General features: G+C 43.5%; 1 protein-coding gene across 1 annotated transcript in view; it reads right to left on the bottom strand.

Moving 5' to 3' along the window:
- Positions 1–25,304, bottom strand: part of SCFD2 (sec1 family domain containing 2) — a 729,048-nt gene that overhangs the window by 13,014 nt on the left and 690,730 nt on the right. Inside the window, exon 8 of the mRNA XM_077477494.1 lies at positions 22,046–22,165. Coding sequence (XP_077333620.1) covers positions 22,046–22,165 — 120 coding nt within the window. The remainder of the gene's footprint in view (positions 1–22,045; positions 22,166–25,304) is intronic.

The following is a 25,304-nucleotide window of genomic DNA, read 5'->3' as shown; positions in this document are numbered from 1 at the left end:
TGATGCCCTGTTATTTTGGGGCATCATTAAAGAATTTTTTTTTGAGAAGCTGCACCAGTCCCATCTATCAATACGCAACAATTGAGCTGCCGATGAAAACAGCAAGAACATTTTTGGTGCTCTATTTGAAAGCGATGAAAGAGATGAGAAATTAGTAAAAGGATCTGAAATCAGCAGAATGAAAAATAAGTCTTTCACTTAGTGCAGCTATTGACAGAGCACAATGCTCAACTGAGCACTAAAGTGGGCAGAAAATAATTCTTAACACTTTCACCACTGGCAAGCCTAAGCCTCTTAACAAACTGGTCAAAACAACAAGATATTATGATTAGCAAACAAAGACAATGAGAATGATCACCCCAAGCTTGATTTTGGTAGTATTACTAGGGAGTTCTAACTGAAGGACTCGAAAAAGGCCACAGCTGCAAATTAACCATAGGCCTACCAAGGCGGAAAGTCTACCAAAAGCAGCAAACAGCTAAAATACATATAAGGGAATGTTTTACCAGTGAAAGGGTTGGTAATGTTTTACCAGTGAAAGGATTGGTAATTCAGTTCAACAAGTCCTGAGATTAACACATCCAGCATAGGCAGGTTGGTGACCTCACTTTTCTGTACTACTGTTAGGCTGATGTCAGATGTAAGATTTTGTAGCAGAGATTTATCACTGCTAAACTCGCTAATGCCAGTGATGCAGCTAACAATTCAATTGTTAGAGTAGCTAGCTATAGTGCTCCAGCACCGAAGTTTGCTCTGCTATAAATCACTCTTCTTCAGCAATTTGAGCAATATTTCATAGCGGTAAGGGTGATTGACGCTAGCGATTTTGACGCTGTTATGATACACTGCTGGATCTCAGAGTTACTGATCTCAAAGAAAAACATTTTAAATTTCTTAGCAAGATATTACTATAACAAAATGGGGGTTAATCGCCATGAAATAAATTCCCTTCTGCATCAGCCTTAAAATGGTATTAGGCCAGGTTCACACTGGTATGACACAACAGTCATACGACACTGGATCTGCTTTGCGACTTGAAGTCCAACATTAGTCTGACTTCAATGAACGGGGATCCGACTTTGATCCGAACAATGCCAGGCACTTTGTGTCTGGTATGAATCTTTAGGGGGAACTCTGCGTCAAATTTAAATAAGAAAACGGCATGGGTTCCCCCTCCAAGACCATACCAGGCCCTTCGGTCTGGTATAGATTTGAAGGGGTACCCCCACGCTGTTTTTCCGGCATGGGGGTTCCAAAATCCATACCAGATCCTTATCCAAGCACACAGCCTGGCAGGTCAGGAAAGGGGGTGGGACAACTGAGCGGCCCCTCCCCTCCTGAACTATACCAGGCTCATTGCCCTCAACATGGGGGGGTGGGTGCTTTGGGGCAGGGAGGGCCTTGCACCCCCCGCCCCAAAGCAACTCGTCCCCATGTTGATGAGGACAAGGGCCTCTTCCCGACACCCCTGGCCGTTAACAAGGGGGCCCCCAGATCCTGGCCCCCCACCCTATGTGAATGAGTATGGGGTACATTGTACCCCTACCCATTCACCTAAAAAAGAAAGGGTCAAAAATAAAAGCAGTACACAGGTTTTTAAAGTAATTTATTAAGGCAGCTCCCGCGTCGTTTCCGATTTCTTCTCCCCTATACGGATCTTCTCGGCTGATGTCTTCTAGCCCTCTCTGATTCTCCAGCATCTGTCCGCTGTCTTCTGCCTCTGCCGGGTCTTCTCCCTCTACCAGGCTTCTCTGCTGTCTTCTCGCTCTTTTTCCAGGTTTTCCTTGCTGTTGACTCAACACTCTCTCCCACTCTAATGCTGGGTGCACGGTGTGCGACTACTTATATTGGCATGGGGTGGGTCACCTGCCAATATCATCTGGAGGCCCCGCACCTTATGACGTCACAGCCCAGGCATGATGGGCTGGTGACATCATGAGGGGTGGGTCCTCCGAATGACATCAGCCGATGACCCCACTGACGCCCATACCAGCTCGAAGGATGGGAAACCCATGGGTTTTTTTTTTTAAATTTGGTGTTTAGTTCCCCTTCAAGATCATCAGAGCACAAGTCGGATCAGTTAAGACCGCTAACCGACTTTGATCCAACTTCAGTGATATTCAATGGGCTGAAGTAGGATCAAAGTCAGACCAAGGTAGTGCAGAGAGCATTTTCAAAGCCAGACCGACTTGTGTCGGACTAGTTAGGACTGCTCTCATAGGGGAAACATTGATTTTCACACATCATGCGACATGAGCTCCCAATGTAGGAGCGCTTGTTGTACCAGTGTGAACCCAGCCTTAAAACCAAAAGTAAACATCTATTATATTGTACAGTGCCTTGAAAAAGTATTCATAATGTATTTTATTGGGCTTTTATGTGATAGACCAACAACACAAAGTGGCACATAATTGTGAAGTGGAAGGAAAATGATAAATGATTTTCAAAATGTTTTACAAATAAACAGTGTGGCGTACATTTGTATTCAGCCCCCTGAGTCAATACTTTGTAGAACTTTTCACTGCAATTACAGCTGCAAGTCTTTTTGGGGATGTCTCTACCAGCTTTGCACATCTAGAGAGTGCCATTTTTGCCAATTCTTTTTTGCAAAATAGCTCAAGCTCTGTCAGATTGGATGGAGAGCATCTGTGAACAGCAATTTTCAAATCTTGCCACAGAATCTCAATTATATTTAGGTCTGGATTTTGACTGGGCCATGCGAACACATGAATATGCTTTGATCTAAATCATTCCATTGTAGCTCTGGCTGTATGTTTAGGGTCGTTGTCCTGCTGGAAGGTGAACCTCCGCCCCAGTCTCAAGTCTTTTGCAGACTCCAACAGGTTTTCTTCTAAGATTGCCCTGTATTTGGCTCCATCCATCTTCTCATCAACACCGACCAGCTTCCCTGTCCCTGGTGAAGAAAAGCATCCCCACAACATGATGCTGCCACCACCATGTTTCACGGTGGGGATGGTGTGTTCAGGGTGATGTGCAGTGTTAGTTTTACGCTACACATAGAGTTTTGCTTTTAGGCCAAAAAGTTACATTTTGGTCTCATCTGGCCAAAGAACCTTTTTCCACATGTTTGCTGTGTCCCCTATATGGCTTCTTGCTAAAGGGACTTCTTATGGCTTTCTTCTTGCCACACTTCTATAAAGGCCAGATTTGTGGACATATTCTCCCACCTGAGCTATGCTTCTCCACAGCTCCTCCAGAGTTACAGTTGTATTGATACTGAGCTTAAATTAGATACAGGTGAACTCTTTAATAATTAGGTGACTTCAGATGGCAATTAGTTCCACTATATTTTAGTTAGGGGTATCAGAGTAAAGGGGGCTGAATACAAATGCACGGCACACTTTTCAGATATTTGTAAAAAAAAAAAAAAAATGATATAAAACCATTGATCATTTTCTTTCCACTTCACAATTATGTGCCACTTTGTGTTGGTCTATCACATAAAACCCCAATAAATTAAAATTATGTTATAACATGACAAAATGTGGAAAATTTCAAGGGGCGTGAATATTTTTTTCAAGGCATTGTAGCTGCATTCATTTTCTTTATTAGGCTTTTCTTTTATTTTCACCTGCTGATCCAACCAGTAAGTCTGTTGTGTTTCAGCAGAACAAGATGTCCTGCAGATGTAGCAGTTAGAGGGTTAATACAAACCATTTACCACTGACAGGGGTGCTTAGAACGATCAGCTTTTATTGTCCAGTCAGCATGCTGTAGTGGGGAGGCGATTCTGCTGTATACCTTAAGTCTAGCAGAGCAAATGGTATCATCTACTGACTTCTGTCCGGCAGAGGTGTACATAATTCACAAAAGTGGCTGGACAGAGTTACAAATACTTTGGCAGCTAAGGCAGTTCACTGGGAGTTTATTCAGCAGGACTGAAGGAATAAATATGTGATGTTAATATAAAAATTTGCAGACTCTCTTTCTAGTGAAATGACCGCTGAAACTGAACTAGCTACTATCTAATTTGCCAATTTTGGTTTTCAGTTCTAATTTTGGGTTATAGAGCTCATTGTTTATTGAATAATAATATTCTAAACTTAGCCCTGAGTTTACAGGAATGGTGCCACACATTAGCAGCATGTCATGTACACCTCATTCCAGTGCATATGGACCTAAGAATGCATAAATAATGCATTTATAAAGACACTTCTCCAGCAAATACTACATTACAATATGCTTCTTAAAATGGACTCTAAGACAGGAATAGACCAGCGGCATGCAGGAAAGTAAAAGTCAAAGAAGCAAAACAACTAGAACTACAGTAAGCTTTCACAATTCATGAATCACTAAATTTACTTCATGCCATTTCTCACATCATTTTGTCCAAACTAAGTTCGGAATATATTGCCTTAAATAGCTTTCTGCACTATTTATAGACTGCGGCAACATGTGCCAGACAATGGACCCGTCAAACAGATAGTTCCGTATTTACTCACATTCATTAATTGTATTTTTTTAAATAATTTGTTATAACTGCATGCAATCTCTCTCTGTATTCCATTCCCATAAACAGTAGGGATATACTGTACCTATGAAAGGAAGCTTTGTAAATGAATGGGGACTAAAACATTGGTGTTAAACCGTGTTGTGACTACACTGTCCACTGTCTGTGTGCAGATTTGAACTGTTCTGGGCTCTTTTCACATAAGCGGACTGATCGGACATGAGCAAACTAAAAAATGGACAGGCAGACCCGATTGGACCACCCATTGTTCGCTATGGGGAGGAGGATGTAAATGGACATATGTCTCCATTTGCATCCGGCTGCATCAAATTTGTTCCGGTCTGCCAAAAACCTCCATCTAGCGCATCGGATCCAATGACAGTTGGATGGAAACAAACAGGCAGTCCGTTTCCATCCAACCAACCCATAAAGAACAGCATGCTGTTCTATGTCCACTCTGAATAGCGGAGCAGACTTGGACCTATCATCCACCTCCTCTGCAGGAATTAGTGGACAGATCCCTCGCTGAGCAGGCAAATCCTCTTGACAGAGTCTGTCCCACGTGAAAGGAGCCTTATAGTTTTGGATAGAATCTGGAAAGGTTTGTACTTTTGTCAGTTCTAATTGTTTGCTGCATCTGAGGAGCAATCACCTTCCTCTTCAATTGTCCTGATGATCACTATCACTGAAACAAGAAGGGAAAATCCAAAATTTTGAGCTGTCACTGAAACAAAAAATAAAGGAGAAATCTGTTTTCTCTCTCTCTCTCGATATATATATATTTATACAACAATATATATGTTTATTATATATATATATATATATATATATATATATATATATATATATATATATATATATATATATATTATGATCTGTAATAATACGATTTTTGTACTCACCGTAAAATCCTTTTCTCTGAAGTTCACTGACTGACACAGCTGCATAAAATCTTGACTGTTGGGTTGTCACGCCACCTACATGTGAAAACAGCAGAATTGCATAGTTCTGCCCAGGGGGTGGTCCCTCTGGCTATAACCCCTCAGCATGCCTCCTGCAGCTCAGTACGTCAAAAAGCAGTAGAATGTAAAAAAAAAAAAAGGATGGGTGGGTGCTCTGTCCGTCAATGAACTTCAGAGAAAAGGATTTTACGGTGAGTACAAAAATACAATTTTCTCTATCTTTTCCATTAAATCTTGACCATAGGGACGTCCCCAAGCAGTGTCAAAACGAGGGGTGGAAACAGCAAACATAACTTCACCCACAACCAGAGGCGCTCCTCAACAGAGGAATTGCCTTCTGAAATGGCCGCATCAAAACATGCGGCCAGTGCATGCATCAAAATGCGTTAATAAACAAAATTCAACTTTCCCTTACGAGATAAAACAGTGTAAATTGCAACGATTACACAGCTGCCTGCAAAACTTTGCGGCCAAAACAAGCATCTAAAGATGCGCTTACATCAACTTTGTAGAACTTTGTGAAAGTGTGAACGGACGACCAAGTCACTGCCTTACACACCTGGGAGACAGACGCTTGATGTCGGAAAGCCCAGGAGGTCCCAATTGCCCTGGTGGAATGGGCTGTTACAGGACAGGGGGGCACCTGCCCCTTCAAGGCGTAAGCCTGGACCACGATCTGTCTGATCCACCGGGAAATGGTGGTCAACGAGACTGCCAGCCCTTTTTTCGGACCAGCCACCGAAACAAACAGAGAGTCTGACTTCCAGGAGGGAGCCGTGGAGGGCCACCTCCCTAGGATGTGTCGGCATAGGACACAGGGATGGTTACACATTGTCCTCATTGAGATGGAATGCCGAAACCACCTTTGGAAGAAAAGAGGGGCGTGGACGTAGCACCGCCTTATCCTTGTGCATAACCAAATAGGACGACTTGTAAGACAAGGCCGCCAACTCAGAAACCCTCTGGCAGATGTAATAGTCACTGATGTTTTAAAATGGTGGTTTCTGAAGCGCCGATAGCACCAGGTTCAGATCCCACGGAGGTAGGGGTGGTCAAACTTGAGGGACTACATGCTGAGCCCCTTGCACAAAGGTGCTTACCAAGTGTAGCGTGAGACGCCAGGGGGCTTTGGAAAAAGACAGCCAAGGCCAATATCTGTCCCTTGATGATGCTTAAGGCCAGTGTCTGATCCACTCCTCACAGTAAAAACAGCAGGATCCTGGAAACGGAATAGGTGCGCGGGCGCCGCCCCATCTCCTCACACATGGAGATATAAGCCTTTCACGTATGTTGGTAAATCTTCAGAGAAGAAGATTTTTGTGCCCTCAGCATAGTGGAGATTACCGAGTTCCACAGACCTCAGTCCCTTAGCACCTGGCTTTCAACAGCCATGTTGTTAAAACCAGCGAAGGTAAAGCAGGATGGAGTATCGGACCTTGTGATAGGAGGTCTTCTCACACCGGCAACCGTGAAGGGGCATCAGCCACCAAGCATACTAGGTTGGCGTACCAGGCACGCCGGGGGCCAATCGGGGGCGATCAGGAACACTGGAATCCCCTCGGCCTCCACTCTGCAAAGCAGACATGGCAACAGTTTGAGTGGAGGGAAGGCGTACATCAGCTGGTACTGCTCCCATGGAGCCACCAACGCATCTGACGCGTCCGCCCAGGGGTCTCTTGTCCTGGACACAGACCATTCTCCCGGGTCCAGCATCTGGCGACTTAAGTAGTCCGGCCTGCCAGTTTTCTACCCCCGGGATATATATGGCCGACAGGGCTGGCACATGTCACTCTGCCCACCGGAGGATGTGAGCGACCTCTCGTGCTGCAGCCGAGGCTCCTTGTTCCTCCATGATGGTATGGGCCATGGCATTGTCTGACTGGATCCTGATCAGATGCCTGTGTAGCCTCATTGACCATGTGGAGAGACATAGCCTGATCGCTCGAAGCTCGAACATGTTGATCGGTACCTGGGATTCCTCCCACGACCAGAGGCCCTGGGTCGCCTGTACCCACAGCACTCCACCCCAGCCAGTCAGGCTGGCATCCATTGTGATCACTGTCCAATGAAGAGGTAGGAACGATCTCCCGGACCGACGAGCCGGAGACCTCAGCCACCAGAGAAGAGAGTCCCTGACTAACTGGCTCACCTGAATCTGCCGATCCAGGGATAACGGAGATTTGTCCCATTTGGACAGTATCTCCCTCTGCAAGACTGAGACTGTGAAATTGGGCGTACCGTACCGCCTCGAAGGAGGCTACCATGAGGCCCATAACTCACATGCAGAAACGCAGCGATGATCACCTGTGGTTCATCAACAACTTCACCGTGGCTCAGAGAGTCTGCAGTTTGTCTGGGGGGAGAAACACTCTCGCTTCCATAGAGTCCAGCAGTAAGCCCAGGTACTCCAAGCATTGCGTCGGCACCAACACCGACTTCTTTAGGTTCAGCACCCAACTAAACTCCTGTAGAGTTTGTATGGTGATCGCCACATCCTCCCTTAATTCTGAGGCGGAAGCTGCTCTCAACAGGAGGTCGTCTAGGTACCCCACGATTGCGATCCCACATTGCCGCAACAACACCAAAATTGAAACTAACACTTTGGTAAAGACTCGGGGTGCTGACGCTAGGCCAAAGGGGAGAGCCACAAACTGGTAGTGCTCTTCCCCCACTGCAAATCGCAGAAACCTCTGATGCCTGAGGCATATGGGTACATGCAAGTACGCGTCCTGGATATCCAGAGACGCCAGGGAGTCCCCCTGATGGAGTGCAGTGACCACGGAGTGAACTGATTCCATTCTGAACCTTTGTACTTTCACAAAGCAATTGAGGGCTTTTAGGTCCAGGATTGGACGTACCCCTTCTTCTGTGGGGACTACAAATAGATTGGAATAGAAACCCTGAAACCTCTTCAGTTTCGGGGGCAAACCTTCATGCGGTAGTACTTTTGCTCGCAGGCTTGCGAGGCCAGGGACGCTTTTGTCCCTCAGCAGTCGCCCTGTCGGACTGGGAGTACTCACCTGACATCCTGTACGGAAAAAGAGGGACCTTGCCTGTGGCGTGACTCCTTACTCTTCCTGGACTGTAGGAGCAACATGCTCTTCCCACCGGTAACATTCTTAATGATGTCGACCAGCAAAGCTCCAAATAGTCACTCCCCAAGGAAGGGCAAATCCATCAGAGCTTTTTTAGATGCCTGGTCTACAGAACAGCATTTAAGTCAGATCAGGCGCTGTAGCACCACTGCTGATACTGATGTTCTAGAGAGCAGGGGGACTGTTTTCAGGGCCACATCACAGACATACTTAAGACCGTGCACCAGCTGGTCTGCTAGCTCTACACAGACTGGGGGAGACTGTTGCTTCTCCAATTCATGGTGCAATAGTTTTGCCCACTCAGTAAGGGTCTGCGACACTAATGCTGTGGCCAGTACCAGTCGTAGCGCTGACCCCACTACCGTAAACATGGAAATATTGCCTCGGCTCTCCTGTCGGTAGGGTCCTTGAATGCAGGGGCCCCTTCTACAGGAATCGTGGTTACTTTATTTAACCTGGACACTGGGGGGTCAATGCCCGGGGGAGCCGTCCATTTTTTAAGGAGGCTCTCTTCAAAGGGGTAACACACTGCCATTCTTTTTGGGACTGAAAAGGTCCATTGCAGGCTTCAACATTCCTTGTATATGAACTCATCAAAATAAGTCAGATACGGAAACACCTTAGGTGTACGAGGCAGCTTACAGGACCCAAAGGGGACCGACACCTCAGCAGAGGATCCTGCTCCATCCTGTATTTTCAGGGTATCCCACACAACAGTGATAAGTGCTCCAACTAGCGCTTTTTCCTGCGTGGACACGGACTCATCCTCACTGTCTGAACGGTCCTGGTCAGCATCCTCTGACACATCAGAACAGGGGCCGCCAGTCTCTGTAGGGCCCGATTCTGAATCAGAGCTCTCCCCGGAGGACGGGACTGGGCAGGGGACTTTTTTACCCCCCTTGCGCCCGCACGCCGCCTCCACCCTGGCAATGAACATTTTCAGGACTGCCAACAAAGCGTCCAAGGGCACTGCACTATTTGAAGGTGAGCCAGTTGCAATTTCTGGGGAAGAAACGCTGGCTTCTGATGCCATGCTGACCTACCCTGTCTGCCACCCTTGGGGACTTAGGACAAGGTGCTCTTTCCCACCCTCCTAGCTGCTCACAGACTGAGGGGCCCAACCGCAGGACTCACCACCCTGACCAAGTGTTGTGCCATGCTACCGCTGATCGCTGGGTCCTGTGTCAGTCACAAGTGTCCAAGATAAAAAAAACGTGCTGTTCTGAGATACAGGGACCAGCACTGGGGACAAACCCGCGCTAAGGCTACAAGAAAATGAGTGCTGGCCGTTCTTGTATAGATGAAAAACACTGGGAAAATGGCTGTTGGACCAACAGAAAATTGCCACGGCCGAAAAAAGTGGCGGCAGCACATGCTGAAGACCACAGACACCTCACAGCAGGGAGACAGAGGACCAGACCACACACGGACCCAGACAGCCAGTGCAGACTCCAGCTAAGGATCAGAGCCCCCACGGAGGACCCCCGGCCCAGGTACATACACCGCACCTCATGCCCAGCCATGCAGCAAACCCCACAGGGGGGAAAGGAAACACAGGGAGAAAGGAAAGAGAGAGTGAGGGACCCAATAATTGACCTCCCAGGGAATGCCCAGCTGCTCTGTTCTGTTGAGACAGGGTGAGCTGTACTTACCCGTCCGGGCGAGCTGGAGGCATCCCATCACAGACCCACACCCGAGCAGTACAGGCTGGCTGCTGGCCACGGCACACTGTGACACAGACAGTGTCACAGTGTGCCGGTCATATGTGTGCCCTGGAGTATGTAGCTCATCGGTCGCCCCTGGAGCCTGAGGGGCATGTTGTGGCCAAACCAGCGCGTAGCTAGGGCCTGCTCATGCTCGATGGCCAGGCTGGGGAGACTACGAGGATCTATATTTATCCAGCCTGTCAACCATCCGGCTGTTGATAGAAGATCACAGGATCAATATCTTGCACAAAAGGTAAAAAACCCAGAAAAAATTTCCAAGACCGATGGTCCCGGCAGGGAGCCTAGGTCCTTCTCCTTCACTAGGCAGAAAAAAAATGAACTGCAGGAGGCAGGCTGAGGAGTTATAGCCAGAGGGACCGCCTCCTGGGCAGAACTATGCAATTCTGCTGTTTTCACATGTAATACATGTTCTGTCTAGTGCTCTCCTGAAGGTGGCATGATAACCCTACAGTCAAGATTTAATGGACCTGTGTCCGTCAATGAACGAAAGAGAAAAATTGTTGTATCTGTTGATATCTCTTTTTGTATTCCTTTGTAGCCAACATATGCCTCACATCTCCTGAAGAAGCAATATAGCAAAACATATATTCTCTATTGTGTTATGAAAATTTTATATGTGTTGTTTGTCCTTGAAAGTCAACAACGTTTACTCCTTTTAATATTGAAATGAATAAAATATTAAATTTTTTATTTAAATTTTCTGTGGCACCATTAAAATCTCCCTTTCCATTTCTTTTTTATAAAATTCCTAAGTTAGGATGTGGGTGCTGTTGATCTCCTGAATTAGTGTGACTATTTTGATATAAAGGTGCAACAACTTTGTCCTATGCCCCATATTGAGCCCCACAAATGCAAACATCTATGTTTCGGGAGAAGTGTTGCTTGATGTGCATATATTTCTGTTCTGCTTGACCTCATGGACCAGTAGACAGCATCAGCAATTCGGAGAGTACCACTGTTGTTGCCTGTAGCTTGTGCAGTATCTATAGGGACATTTAAGATGAACCAGCAGGACACTCCCCACAGATATTACCTTAATGGCATCATTGAAGGTGGTGAGCTTGAAGGATCTGAGGCTGGTCTCCATCTAAAGCCCAGACCACACAGATGCCACGTGGGCTGCAACAATAGTACTGTACAGTTTAGCATGTGTGTGTTAGGCTAATTCTAATATAGAGTATTTCCACAGACAGAACTATTGACTACTCAAAGGTTCAAACAAGAGACTTTTGAACTGACATCTAGAATTCCTCATGCGGTACTGGTGGCTTATAAATGAAATCTTCTTGGCATAACCAGTTGTATCAAGTAAAATAAAGAAAAAACTTTTTTGAACCTGTTTTTTCGTATTTTTGCACATTTTTACAAGGTTATGAGAGGATTTTATTCTGCTGGGCTGCATCATTACCCCATTTACTTTATTAAAGTTATCTTTGACATAGTTTTTTTTTGCAAATACATACGGTAATATGTAATACTGTAGATGCTTTAGAGGACTTAAGGCTACACATAATACCGTGAAATGATAGTATGTGGAGCACCATTCCTGAGGATCATCATTGTCAAACTTTGTAAGAATCATCTAAACCTGATGGACTTGAATCTGTTTTTATATTTGCTATCTTCATTACTTCAAACTTCCTGCATTCATGATAAAGCTAATGGGGTTTCATATCTTAAACCAGACTAAGAGCATTAAAATATATCTAGTTCATTCCATTAGACATGATGATAGGAATTACAGACCAAGCTGACAGACAAAAATGGCTTTACTAAAGCTGATTTTTACTTTCAAAGTACATAAGGTGATATCGACTGGTAGATGTGTTAAAGTGTCATATGCAAAAGTGGATACGCCACCATCGTTCTAAACGCCTTCCATCAGGAGGATTAAGGAAAAATAGCTAACAGTTCTATTTTTATTCAACTCAGTCAAGTTGATCTTTAAATTAGTAGTTTGTGAACTATATTTTGCCAGAAATTCTATGGAATAAAACAAAATCCAGCTTCTAATCCTATCAGAGGTTGGAGGATTTACACTCCCCCATCAGTACTGTAAATGTCCATTGCAAGATTAACATAGTCGAGGGGATTATAGACTTTTTGCCAGGGAACGTGATCACATTTACAGCTCAATAAACTACTGCTCTTTACACTTTTGTATCTTAAAAACCAAACCTAATAATATCCCTACATTACAGCTATCATTGTAATCTTATATTTCACAATCCTTCAAAGACATCCCAGGAGGATCATAGGTGATATTTTCAAATAAAGCAGACTTTGTAAATAAAGAAAATAAAGATAATAGAGCTGATTTATGAAAGCAGAAGCAAATGTGGAGTTCACAGTTTTCCTACAAGGAATTGTATTGGATGTTAAAGGCAACAGCTCAACTTTTTTTATGTCCCACTTCATAAATTATTGCCCCAATAACTTCCTCATTCATTTGGTAGTTATATTTTAGAGTAATAATGTATTTAAGATTTTCTATTTTTCAAAAGCAAAGTAAAAACGACTGGTTATCTTCAATATATGCATTTAAAAATGCACATACTTTGGTTGTTGAGCATATGCACTAAAATTTGTTTTTTTCTGAGTTGTGTTTCATTGTGACTCATATTTGCTCTGGTGTAAAGTCTTCAACCAGAAGAATGTTCATGGAGAGTGCAGAGAAAGGTTCTCACACATCCTACACGTTCTGTGTTAAGTTGTAGCAAACTAGTAGCAATGGGAAGAAAAATGTAATCTGCAGTTTATATAGACCTAAAAAATGCCCACAAACTACAAAGTATGTTGGTGTGAGGGGTGCGCCCCCCCCCCCCCCCCAAAAAAAAACAATGCTCATTTTATTTCCATTTAGATTGCATTTTTCCTGAAAAACTGTGATTAAAACTATGCTTATTTTTGGGGCTCCAATGTGTGATTTAGCCAATGATCTCTTCTTCCATTTTATCGCTTTTCCCATCTGAGAACATGTCACTAATCTGGGAAATTAAAGCTAAACAAAAAAATAAATAAATGTATATTCAGATGTTATGTGCGCTTTTACGATGAAAATGTGAGACTGACCCTAACTCTCCCAATCCTCTTTTATTAATATAATGGACAGCCTTAATAATTAAGAGTCTTAAGAGGTGAGAACAGACAGGGTCAACCTTCGCTTTTTCACCAAATGCTCATTTTGACATGTTTGATTCATGTAGTTTGGTTCTGTAAACATTTTCTTTATTGGGTACATGATTGCAAAAACATTTTAAAATAATATTTAAAATATTTTTAAAGCCAACAACTGTCACTTTATTTCCCTTTTAATAAGGCTGGCTATTTTAACTTTTTGTTTACGGAACTCAATAGCTCTAGCTAAAAGTGTCATCAGTCTGGCTCCTCCCATATGATATGGCTCAATCCAAAATTTCAGAAAAGCAAACCAGAGAGGAAGATTTTACTCTGCTGCTTCTTTGGCTAACCTCTGAAAATCCTTTGCCATGTAATAAATGTTTATTAGTAAAAAAAAAAATATTCTATATAAAATAGAACATGAAACAAAACAAATGCACATCCCTTTACAAAAACTTCAACAGGAATCCTGTGAGACTCACAAATATTTACAGAGGAGTCTTGTGGTACTCATTATAAACAATGTATTTGTAAATGCAAGTAAAGTTTTGCTAACATTTTACCTGAGTGCAGTGTCTTTGAGTGTCTTTTCTGTGATTTTTTTGCACATTTTTATGCATGATTTTTAGCTTTGCCATTTTTTTTTTTATCAGCCATTAAAGAAAACTATCATTTGTTGCATCATTTGTTGCTAGGTATATCAGCTTTTTTAGCTTTTACATTAGCTTTTATTTCTTTTTTTTTTTATTACTATTATTCTTTTTTTTTTGTTCGGGTAAAGGGTTAGAGTTATGGTTAGGGTTAGGATTAGAAGTAAGGGTTATTTTATTTTTATTTTTTTGTAGGGTTTAATAATACAACTTCAACTTTTATTACTACTACTAATAATAATAATAAATACATATGTAAAATAAATACACAAATAAATAAAAATAATCATAAACAGATAATTCAATAAATACTAGGTAATGATAAATATATAACCCCTAAATAAAATAATGAAATACTCTACTATTTTATTTTCCAGGTTTGGTGTTTATTATTAATTTATTAATAATTTATTTGATATATTTTAAGGTTAGGGGTAAATTATTATTTATTTATATATTATTACACATTATTAATTTATTTTATTTATTCATGAAGATTTGTAGTTATTTGTGAATTTATTTTATATTTATTAAGTCATATACTATTACTATTATATATATTTTTTAAATCATTTGAGCAGAAAACCGTGCAAAAATGCGTGACTGCGCACAAAAACACGTGAATGGCATGTTTCCATTAATTTCTATGGGAATAAAAATTGTGCCAAAAACACTCAAATCTGCCCAGTTCAAGCTACAAAAAAGCTCCAGAAATTTTTTGAGCTTCAGGTCACTTGGAGTGGAGATGTGAACCATCTCTATAGAGAATAATAGGATTTTTTAAATACAGCTTACCTGTAAAATCCTTTTCTTGGGAATACATCATGGGACACAGAGACTTTGATAATTACTTAGTGGGTTAGATAGTCACCATCAGGTGATTGGACACTGTCAACCCTAATTACAAGGCGAGTTCCTCCCCTATATAAACCCTCCCATATGGAGAGTACCTCAGTTTTGTAGCAAAGCAATAAGTATCCCAACATATAATCCCAAAGAGGGACGGGAGCTCTGTGTCTCGTGATGTATTCCCAAGAAAAGGATTTTACAGGTAAGCTGTATTTAAAAAATCCTATTTTCTTGTTCATACATCACAGGACTCAGAGATTTTGATAAATCCTTAGTGCGATGTCCCATAGCAGCGCCCAAATTGAGGGAGGGAGACACAGATCAGAAAATATAGACCACCAATGGACCAGAGGAACTATACTGATGCCTGCAGTACACTGTACCTGAAAGCGGCATCCTCGTGCCCTCTTACATACACCTGATAGAATCTAGTGAATGTATGGACTGAAGCTCAAGTTGCAGCCTTGCAGATCTGAGCCATGGAGGCCTGGTGATGCACTGCCCATGAAGCACTAACTGCTCTAGTTGAGTGCGCTTTAACCTGAAAAGGAGGAATCTTCTTTACACCATACAGCCTGAACAATAACCTGTCAAATCCATCTTGAGATAGTGGATTTTGATGCTGCCTGGCCCTTTTTGGGGCCTTCTGGCAGAATAAATAGACAATCAGTCTTTCTAATCTGAGCCGTTGCCTGCAGATAGATTCTGACTGCTCTTACAACATTTAAAGAGTGTAACAAATTCTCCCCTGTAGACTGCGGATCTGGAAAAAAGTACAGTAGGACCACATCTTAATTCAGATGGAATCCCAAAACCACTTTAGGCAGAAAAGTCGGGTGAGAACGCAACACCACCCTGTCTTTGTGAATAATCAAATATGGCTCTTCCGATACCCTTCTAGTCAAGGATATGGTTACCAGAAAAACCAACTTCTTTGATAAAAGAGCTAAAGAAGCATGGTGCAATGGTTCAAAAGGTTGTTCCTGTAAAACAGACAATACCAAATTCAAATCCCATGGGCACACAGGAGGTTTAACCGGTGGATTCAAGCATAATGCCTCCTGAACAAAGGCCCAGATGAGGGAATGAGAGGCAAGCGGTTTTTGAAAGAATACTGACAAGGCCAATATCTGGCCATTCATAGTTCTCAAGGCCAGCTTCATTTCTATGCCTAATTGAAGAAAGGCAAGAATCCTGATAATGGCATACTTTCTAGGATGCCACCCCCTGGATTCACTTCAGGAAACATATGCCTTCCAGATTATGTAGTAGATGAGCCTGGATAGTCAGCTTTATAGCATTAACTAGAGTGGACAGGACTGGCCCTGAGAAGCCACGACCCTTCAAAATGTGGGTCTCAATCGTCAAACTGTCAAATTCAGACTTCGTAAGGCAGGATAGAATATTGGACCCTGTGAGAGTAGATCTGGGCACAGCGGAAGAACCTATGGTCTTCCTTCTGCCATCTTTATAATCTCTGCATACCAAGATCGCGTGGGCCAAGCCGGAGACACCAGAATTAGCGGCTTTCCTTCCCCTTTGACTCTCCGAAGGAATTGCGGGCGAAGCGGAACTGGAGGGAACGCATAGATCAGAGAGTACTGATCCCATGGAATGGTTAAGGCATCTGACCCCCTTGTGCTAGCGGATCCTTTGTTCTTGACACAAAGTTGTCCAGTTTCTTGCTGAACCTGAAAGCCAACAGGTCTACATCCGGGGTATCCCATTTTTTTAGACATATGGCCTGATATATGTTGGGTTGCAGAGACCATTCTCCTGGGCACAGCTGCTGGTAACTTAGGAAATATGCCTGCCAATTTTCTACCCCTGGAATGAAGACCGCAGACAGGCAAGGAACATGCCTCTATGCCCACGAAAAAATGTGATTCACCTCTTTTTGGGCATCCAGACTCCTGGTGCCCCCTTGTTGATTATCATAGGCCACTGCCATAGCATTGTCGGACTGTACCGGACAGAACAGCCCTGCAACTTGCAGACCCTGAGGGCTAGACGAATTGCTTGAATCTCCAGAAAGTTGATGGGCAAGAGCTTTTCGGCTCTGGACCATCTTCCCTGGGTGGAAGCTTCTTCCAGAACCACTCCCCAGCCTATTAGACTGGCATCTGTGGTTACCACTTTCCAAGTAACTGGAACAAAGGATTTTCCTTTTAGTAGATTCTTGGTTAGCAACCACCAATTGAGGCTCTGGCATACCCATGGTGATAGGCACATTGGAAGATCCAAGGCTTGTACTCTTTTGCTCCAGGCATAGAGGGTGCTGCTCTGCAAAGGCCTTGAGTGAAATTGGGCATAAGGATCAGCCTCGAAAGAGGCCACCATTTTCCCTAATAGTCTCATACATAGTCGAATGGAGGGATTTTTCCTTGCTATGACTACCCGGACCAAATCCTTTATGGCTTTGGCTTTTGACCCAGATAAAAATACTCTGCTTTGGACAGTGTCTATGACCATATCCAAATACTCTAGCCTTTTTAAGGGCTGTAAGGAAGACTTTTCTAGATTGAGGACCCAGCCTAGGTACTCTACTGTGCTGAGCACACTGCGGTCACCGCGTGCTACGGACTGTTCTACAAGTAGCAAATCGTCCAGATAAGCTGTCACTGTTATGCCCTGAGCCCTCAGTTTTGGCAAGGGTGGGGCTAGAATTTTCGTCAACACTCGGGGTGCTGTAGTAAGACCGAAAGGTAGGGCCACGAATTGGAAGTGGCGCTGATCCACCACAAACCTTAGAATGTTTGGTGAGCGGGAAATATTGGCACATGTAAATAGGCATCTTTGATGTTTATTGATGCCAAGAATTCTCCCTCCTGAAGAGTGGAAACTACTGAGTGGATTGACTCCATGCAGAAAGAACAAATGTCTAAAACCTTATTCTGGTCTTTTAGATCTAGAATAGGTCTCGCATCCCCATTCTGTCTTGTAACCGTAAAGATGTTTGAGTAGAACCCTGAGCCTTGCTCTTCCGGGGTCACTTCTAAAATTACCCCTTGGGATAGTAGTCGTTCTAAGGCCAGAAACAAGGGTCTTCTTTTTTCTGGATCTTTGACCTTAGGAAACGAGATGGCAGAAACTCCCGGAACTCCAGCTTGTAGCCCAGAGACACAGTGGAGGTTACCCATTTGTCCTGAATCTCTTCCCGTCAGGCGCCTGCAAACTGCAGCAGCCTTCCCCCTACTTGACCGAGCAGGGACACCCCTTCGTAGGGAGGTTTTGGGGTTCTGTTTAACAGATCTTGGACCACAAGACTTCTTTTGCCCTTGGGTTTGGCCTTGGACCTTTCCCCTAGTATTGAACTGGAGAGGCCATCGCCACTGCCTGGAGGTGGAGGCTCCAGGGGCTGGGGACAGAGAACTTCTAAATGAGGGAAGTTTATTCTTCTTTTTAACCAGTAACAACGTGGTCTTACCCCTGGCAATCTTTTGGATATATTTGTCCAGATCATCCCCAAATAGGCATTCCCCATAAAACGGGAACCCAGTCAAATATTTTTTGCATGAAGCCTCAGCTGCCCAATGCTTAAGCCAAAGGGCCCTGCCCTGCGCATGTGTACCAGCAGGAGAGAAAGGCGGGATGGTTGCTGAATAGAATCCACAATGGCAGCAACTGCAAAACACAAGGCTTTAGGAAGGTCTGCATAAACCTCACCCTCCTCAGTGGAGAGGAGGTTAAGCACCTGCTTTATTTGTTCCTTGAGAAATGGACACATGCCGATTGCTGCAACCGCAGGCTGGACCACAGTGCCAGGCATAGAAAAGGAGGCTTTAAATAAAGTTTCCAGCTTCTTATCAGTTGGATCTTTGAACCCCTGAGTATTGTCCACAGGACAGTTCAGGCTTTTATTCACACAAGAAAAAGCTGCATCTATTGCTGGCACCCCCCATTTTTTGGTGAACTTTTCCTCCACTGGATAAAGCATGGAAAACCTCTTAGGAGGAGAAAATAGTTTATCTGGGTGACTCGTTATACAACAATTTCTCAAGCAAGGGAGGAATTGGGAAGGCATAAGCAGCCTGTGGGAATTTCCGGGATCCCAAGGAGGAAACAGAGCATTAGAGGTCGGCCGATATTTGCTGTTTTTTAATTAATCGGCATCGGACGATTGTGCTGATAAAAAGCTTGATTAGAACTACAGCACGACTTGCAAATGACTTCTGTAATACAAGTCAATGCAAGTTGCCTGAGTCTTCAGTGAAGCGACTTTCCTCCTCTCTGGGCAGTCTGCCAAGAAAAGAGTAAAGAGATACAATGTTTATGCTTGAATGAATGAACTCAACTCAGTGTGTAGAGTTCTCAGTTTAACCATTTAAAGACTAAATATTTTCTGACACTTGTTGCTTACAAGTAAAAATCCTGTATTTTCTGCTAGAAAATCACTTAGAACCCCCAAAAATTCTATATATTTTTTAGCAGAGATCCTAGGGAATAAAACAGCTGTTGTTGCAATATTTGATGTCACACGGCATTTGCGCAGAGATCTTTCAAATGCAAATTTTTTTGAAGAAAATACACTTAATGATTTAAAAAAAAAAAAAAAACGAAAACAGTAAAGTTAGATCATTTTTTTTTCGTCCAAAAGTTTTGACTACCTGTTTTTATTTAATATTTAATATATAGTTTTTTTTTTTTTATCTAAATCATACAAGTAAACTGACTGGAGGTTTGTTTTGTTTAATAAAGGTCTAAATGTAAGAAATTTTCTGTATCACTGATGAAGGCTGCTTTCACACAGGAGCGGGCAAGGCCTTGATGGTAAAACGCTGCTAGTTTTAGCGGCGCTTTACCGTCATTTTAGCGGTGCTATTCGGCTGCTAGTGGGGCGCATATAACCCAGCTAGCAGCCAAGGAAGAGGTTAAATGCGCCCGTGAAGCACCACTGCCAAATTGCATTGCATGCGCTTCGGCAGTGGTGCCCAATAATATCAATGGGCAGGAGTGGTGGAGGAGCGGCATACACCACTCCAAACGTGATGCTTGCAGGACTTTTTTTTAACATCCTGTCAGCGCATCGCCTCAGTGTGAAAGCACTTGGGCTTTCACACAGACTGCAGGGGAGCCGTTTTGCAGGCACTTTACAGGCGCTATTTTTAGCCCAAAAGCGCCTGAAAAACGCCCCAGTGGGAAAGGTGTCTGTTAGATTTTATGAGATGAAGGGGGAAACCCCCCCCCAAAAAACAGCCTAACATATCGGCCAATAAAAATCGGCATCATATATCGGCCATCGGCCGCCATGATTTCTAGATATCGGTATTGGCATCGGCCAGAGAAAAACCCATAACCCGACCTCTACAAAAAATATGGCAGCCTCAGCAGAGGGCAATCTATATGTGGTATGCACCAACTCCATATAATATTGCACCTGCATTTTTAGTGCCTGAGAGGCAGAAGAGAGCTTCTCCTCCTCCCCTGAATAATCCGACTGCTCCTGATACCCATACCCGTATAGGGATATTTCATCATTACCAGATTGCTCATTCGATAGGGAACCCAGAGCAGAGGGAGGTGATCTACCCCTTTTTCTGCTACTCTAAGGAATCTGTGATAAAAGTAGTAATCCTTCCTTCTAAACCATCTAATGCAGCCTTCATAGTGTCTTCAGTGACATATACAGGGACTGTAACATTGGGAGAGGCTGCAAAGCCTGACAGGGGAGCAGACCAATCCTTTGAGGCTGCCCCCAGTCTTTCCGGGGGGGGGGGGGATGTGGAATCCTGCAGGCATGCCCAGAACTCCTCGATGTAGGATGTGATTTCTTAGTGCCTCTTTTACCTCCCAATGAAGCCCTCTTACAAGGAGACATAGTCCTAAACCGCAAAGCAGAGGTACTAGTACAAATGCAACCACTGTTCTGCCTTAGTCTTGCAATATAAACATTAGCTCAGTTTGCATATCTGATGCCGAGTAGGTGTCTTAGATATGCCTGGATCCGAATTCACTGAGATGCTTACTGCCCACAGCTCTGTGTCCCACTGCTTACAGGAGCTCTGGCGTACTGGGCTTTAAACATAGCCGCTTTGTGCCTGTGCACTGGTGCGCCGTGCAGGGTGCCGCAACCACGCCCCTCCTTCCCCGCTGAAAAACCGCAGTAAAAGCGCGCACGCACGTAAGACTGTTATGGCAGCAGCCAGGGGCGAGTGGGAGAAAGGAGACCCCTGAGGACTGTGTGGGACCCCCAGACTGCGTGGGATCCCCCCTTTCAGCTTATGTGGCAGAGCCTGCAGCGGAGGAGGTGAGTGGTTTCTCACACCAGCTTCACTGAGCATGTAGCCTGGAAGGCATGCAAGTATACACCAGGTATGTCTCTTACTCCCTCTAGTGACGGTGATCAGATAAGACATGCAAACTATGCAAAAAGAATAATCCCCAATGTATATACTTTAGGATTGTCTTCACCTTATACCCGCCGCAGGAACTGCTGAGAACAGACAGATCCAACCTTCACCCATCACGGCGGGTAGCGTTGTGCCAACCTTCTTCACCTAGAGGCGATTCAGTTCGCATTGTGCGCTATACAAGTATTTCATTCATTCATTCGGGGTTCTGGGTTCCTACTCACAGGATCCTCTTCCCTGGACCTGTAGAAGACTCTACCAGGAAAACTTTCATGCAACTTAAATTTGTGCACCAAAGTCCTCAAAGACAGACATTACAAGCAAAACCTTGTTTCTTCTTTCACGAGGCCCGGGTACCATCCATCTTAGGCGTATTTATTGGCCCGAGGTATGGATCCGGTTGTTTTGCTCTTAGGAACCAGCAGACACCATCGAGCAGAGCTTTCTTCTTAGCAAATCTTTAGTGTGGCCAACCACCTTAGACACTGGCAAAAAAACTGAGGTACTCTCCATATGGGAGGGGTTATATAGGGGAGGAATTTGCCTTGTAATTAGGTTTGCCAGTGTCCAATCACCCGATGGTGAATATCTAACCCACTAAGTAATTATCAAAATCTCTGTGTCCTGTGATGTATGAACAAGAAAATAGATTTTTTTTTCTCCTCCAGTGTTTTGGAGCTTCAATGTGGGCCTCTATTGAATGAATGGAGCCTCAATTCAAAAGAAATTAAAAGTTCAAGGTGATTTTCTGACCTCCACACAATCTGTAGCAGCATTTGTGTTCAGTTAAGAGATTTTTGGAGAATTTGCTAAGTTAGTACCTGGACACCTGGCTTGAGAGTTGATACAAGATCTTTCACCATTCGGACTTCTGAGACAGTGACTCCACCAATGACAAACAGGATGAGAAGAGGGGAGTCCGCTGGATGTGGACGGCTCACCTGGAAAAAAATAATAATATTGGTTTTGTATTTACGCCAATAATAACATTTTCCTTTATTATTTTTTTCCTTCACAAAAAAAGTAACTTTGCACCACATGGTTAGGAAGAGTACATCCGTTTAGCAATGCATTTCTTACCAATCCACTAGACAGAGGTGTACACTGAAATCTCAAGTCTCACTCTCACACATGTGCTGCAAACTGTTACATTTATTACATGAGGTATACAGTTATATTTTAAAATGGACATCTAACTCTACACTAATAAACCAACATTAGAAAAGAGGCATCTGAATGGCTACCTCCTATGTGATTCCTCATCAGCCTCAGGAACAAGTAGCGCAGCCTAGGAAGTCTCTGCATACCTCCATAATCAGTCAATGCAAAAAGGGAAAGGCTGGCGCAGTGATAATCAGCTAAAACATTCTTTATTAATACAAGTAAAAAACAGCCACAAAATACCTTTAGGCCCCTTTTACATGACAAGCTGTTTACCAGGCGGATCCGAGCGGGCCATTCATTGACTCCTATGGGCAGGCTGATGTCAGTGGAGATGTGTCTGCTAACACACGCCTACCATCCAATCTGCTCAAGACAGATGTATGGCGATACGTTCGCCAGCCGCCTTGGCGGATTGGATGAGATCTGATGAAAATCTAAATGCTCTCCGTTTTTGTCCAATCTACCCATAGGAATCAGCAGGGCTCTGACAGGCTCCTCCCTGCTCAGTGAGCAGAGACGGACCAGCCATCTGCCGGCTCAGCGTAGATCAACGGAGTGATCTCCTGCTGAGCTGGCGGATCTCTGCTAAATGGATCCGCCCCGTGTGGAAGGGGCCTAAACGAGAAAGGGAGCGTGGAATGGAATATAGATTTTTACCCACTTCCTGACCAGGCCATTTTTTGCAATACGGCACTGCATCACTTTAACTGACAATTGCGCGGTCGTGCGACGATGCACCCAAATAAAATTTAACAATTTTATAAAAAACAAAACAATATTTTTTACTTTCTGCTATAATACATATCCCAAAAAACAAAACAAAAAACATTTTTTTTCATCAAAATTTAGGCCAATATGTATTCGGCTACATATTTTTGTTAAAAAAAAAAGCCAATAAGCTTTTATTTATTTCATTTTTACTGGTAATGGTGGCGATTTGCAATGTTTAGCGGGAGTGCGACATTGCGGCGGAGAAACCTGACACTAAGTGTCACTTTTTGGGGACCAGTGAAACTAATAAAGTGATCAGTGCTAAAAAAAAAAAAAAAAAAAAAAAAAAACAAAGGAATGATTCCTATATAAATGACACTGGCAGGGAAGGGGTTAACACCAGGGGGCACGCAAGGGGTTAAATGTGTTCCCTGGGAGGTTTTTCTAACTGTGGGGGAGTGGATTCAAGGGAGGAAAAGCTTAGCTGAAACACAATCTCTCACTTTTCCTCCCTGGCAGATCAGCGGTGTGCTTTGTTTACATCGGCATACCTCTGATCTGTCCCTCCTGTGAACGATCAGTGGGTTGTGGCTGCCATCGAGGCTGCTGGACCCGCTGATTGGCTCCCGCTGTGTCCAACCCCCTAAACCGCATGCAAGAAATCACCTACAGGCATATGAATTTGCACACCTGGGCCCCCCTGCCTCAGTAAATGTATGTGGGGCTGTCCTGGAAGTTGTTAAACATACATTAATGTAGTGGCTCAGAGTATTATCCCGATATGTATGGTGAAGGAAAGGTGAGGGAGGATTTGGGATTTTAAATATACCCCTAGTGTCAGTTATGTATGATTCAACAGAACATATAAGTTAATAAAACAGTAAATACAGTTTAAAACCATATAGAAATCCTATTAGACATTAGCTACTTCACAAACACACACGTTTCTACGCGTTTCCCGGATATACCACTTCTTCAGGACATGGTTCTTTGAGGGCCATGGCTTGGTTGAAATGCATTGTTATTTTATAGTGGTTTTTCACTTGTATTAATAAAGAATAATATTTTTGCTGATTTTTATGGCCCCAGCATTTCCTTTTTTGAATAAAACAACATTGCCTTCATTAACTATTGGTATTCTTTCACAACCACATATTATAACTTTTTGTGACATTGCCAAACGTATTGTTGCCACATAGGAAATAGGCAGCTGTAACCCTAATCTGCAGAAAATAGTCCAATTCTGTATGAGTTTATTAATGTCTCCTGTGGGTTATCAATATCCCAGCAAGTCTGTTAGGTAGCATTCTGATGACCCTCTGTGTTGTTGTCATAATGGTGGTGTGGATTGTCTTGTGCCAGCCTTCCTCCTACTTCAACTGATTGGCTATCATCAGTATCACACTAGCCAGATCAGATACCATCAAGGCATATTGAGACTAGGGGCAGACAGGCTGAAAGAGACTGTGGGCCCACTCTACGTCAGTACACCTAGTATAGTAGGCAAAATTGCCACCCTATTCCACTAGTAATTGTGTTCTAATGACGCCCTAGGCCACAGCTTATGTTAGCTATAGAGAAATCCAATCCCTGGTGATGTTGATAGACTTAGTCGAAAGTAGGGTTAGCTATTACTACTTTTTTCCTGTAATCTCAAGTGGCCTGTTGTAATATGTAAATGATAGTTGTCACTCTTGGCTGCTTGAGGAAAGACTGGTCCCATGGAAATGGCACAGGAATATACCGGTATCCAAAATATGAACAAATTGAAAATATTGAAAATATTACTGTACTTTCTGTTCACAGATGTATTTCCTGAAGAAGCAGTAAACCCGCAAAACTAGTCGAAAAAACACCATGTCACCTGTGTAGCTTTTTAGCTCCTATGTGTATACTTTTTATATTTTGTATGAATAAACTTTGTTAATTTGGTTTTAATTTGCTTTGTATTTTTGATATATATTTTCTTTACTTGTACCGAGATAGTCCGCTTGCCTTTGCCCCTTGGTGAGTCTTGGGTGGGGTCCTGACTCCCAAACATTCTTTCTCCATCCAAAATATGAAGACAAGCATGCATCGCCCAATGCTAAGCAAGTGGAAAACATTTTGCAAGGGTGGCACACTGTGCTGCTATGGTGGGCTGATACACCAATGGAACTATGACAGTTGTGTGTAATGAAACAAGTAACAGCACATAACCTCACA

This window comes from Lithobates pipiens, unplaced genomic scaffold (assembly GCF_037356315.1).
Source record: "Lithobates pipiens isolate NorthernLeopardFrog02 unplaced genomic scaffold, aLitPip1_a1.2 Scaffold_13, whole genome shotgun sequence".
NCBI classification, from domain to species: domain Eukaryota; kingdom Metazoa; phylum Chordata; class Amphibia; order Anura; family Ranidae; genus Lithobates; species Lithobates pipiens.
This window is presented reverse-complemented; position numbering and strand designations above follow the sequence as displayed.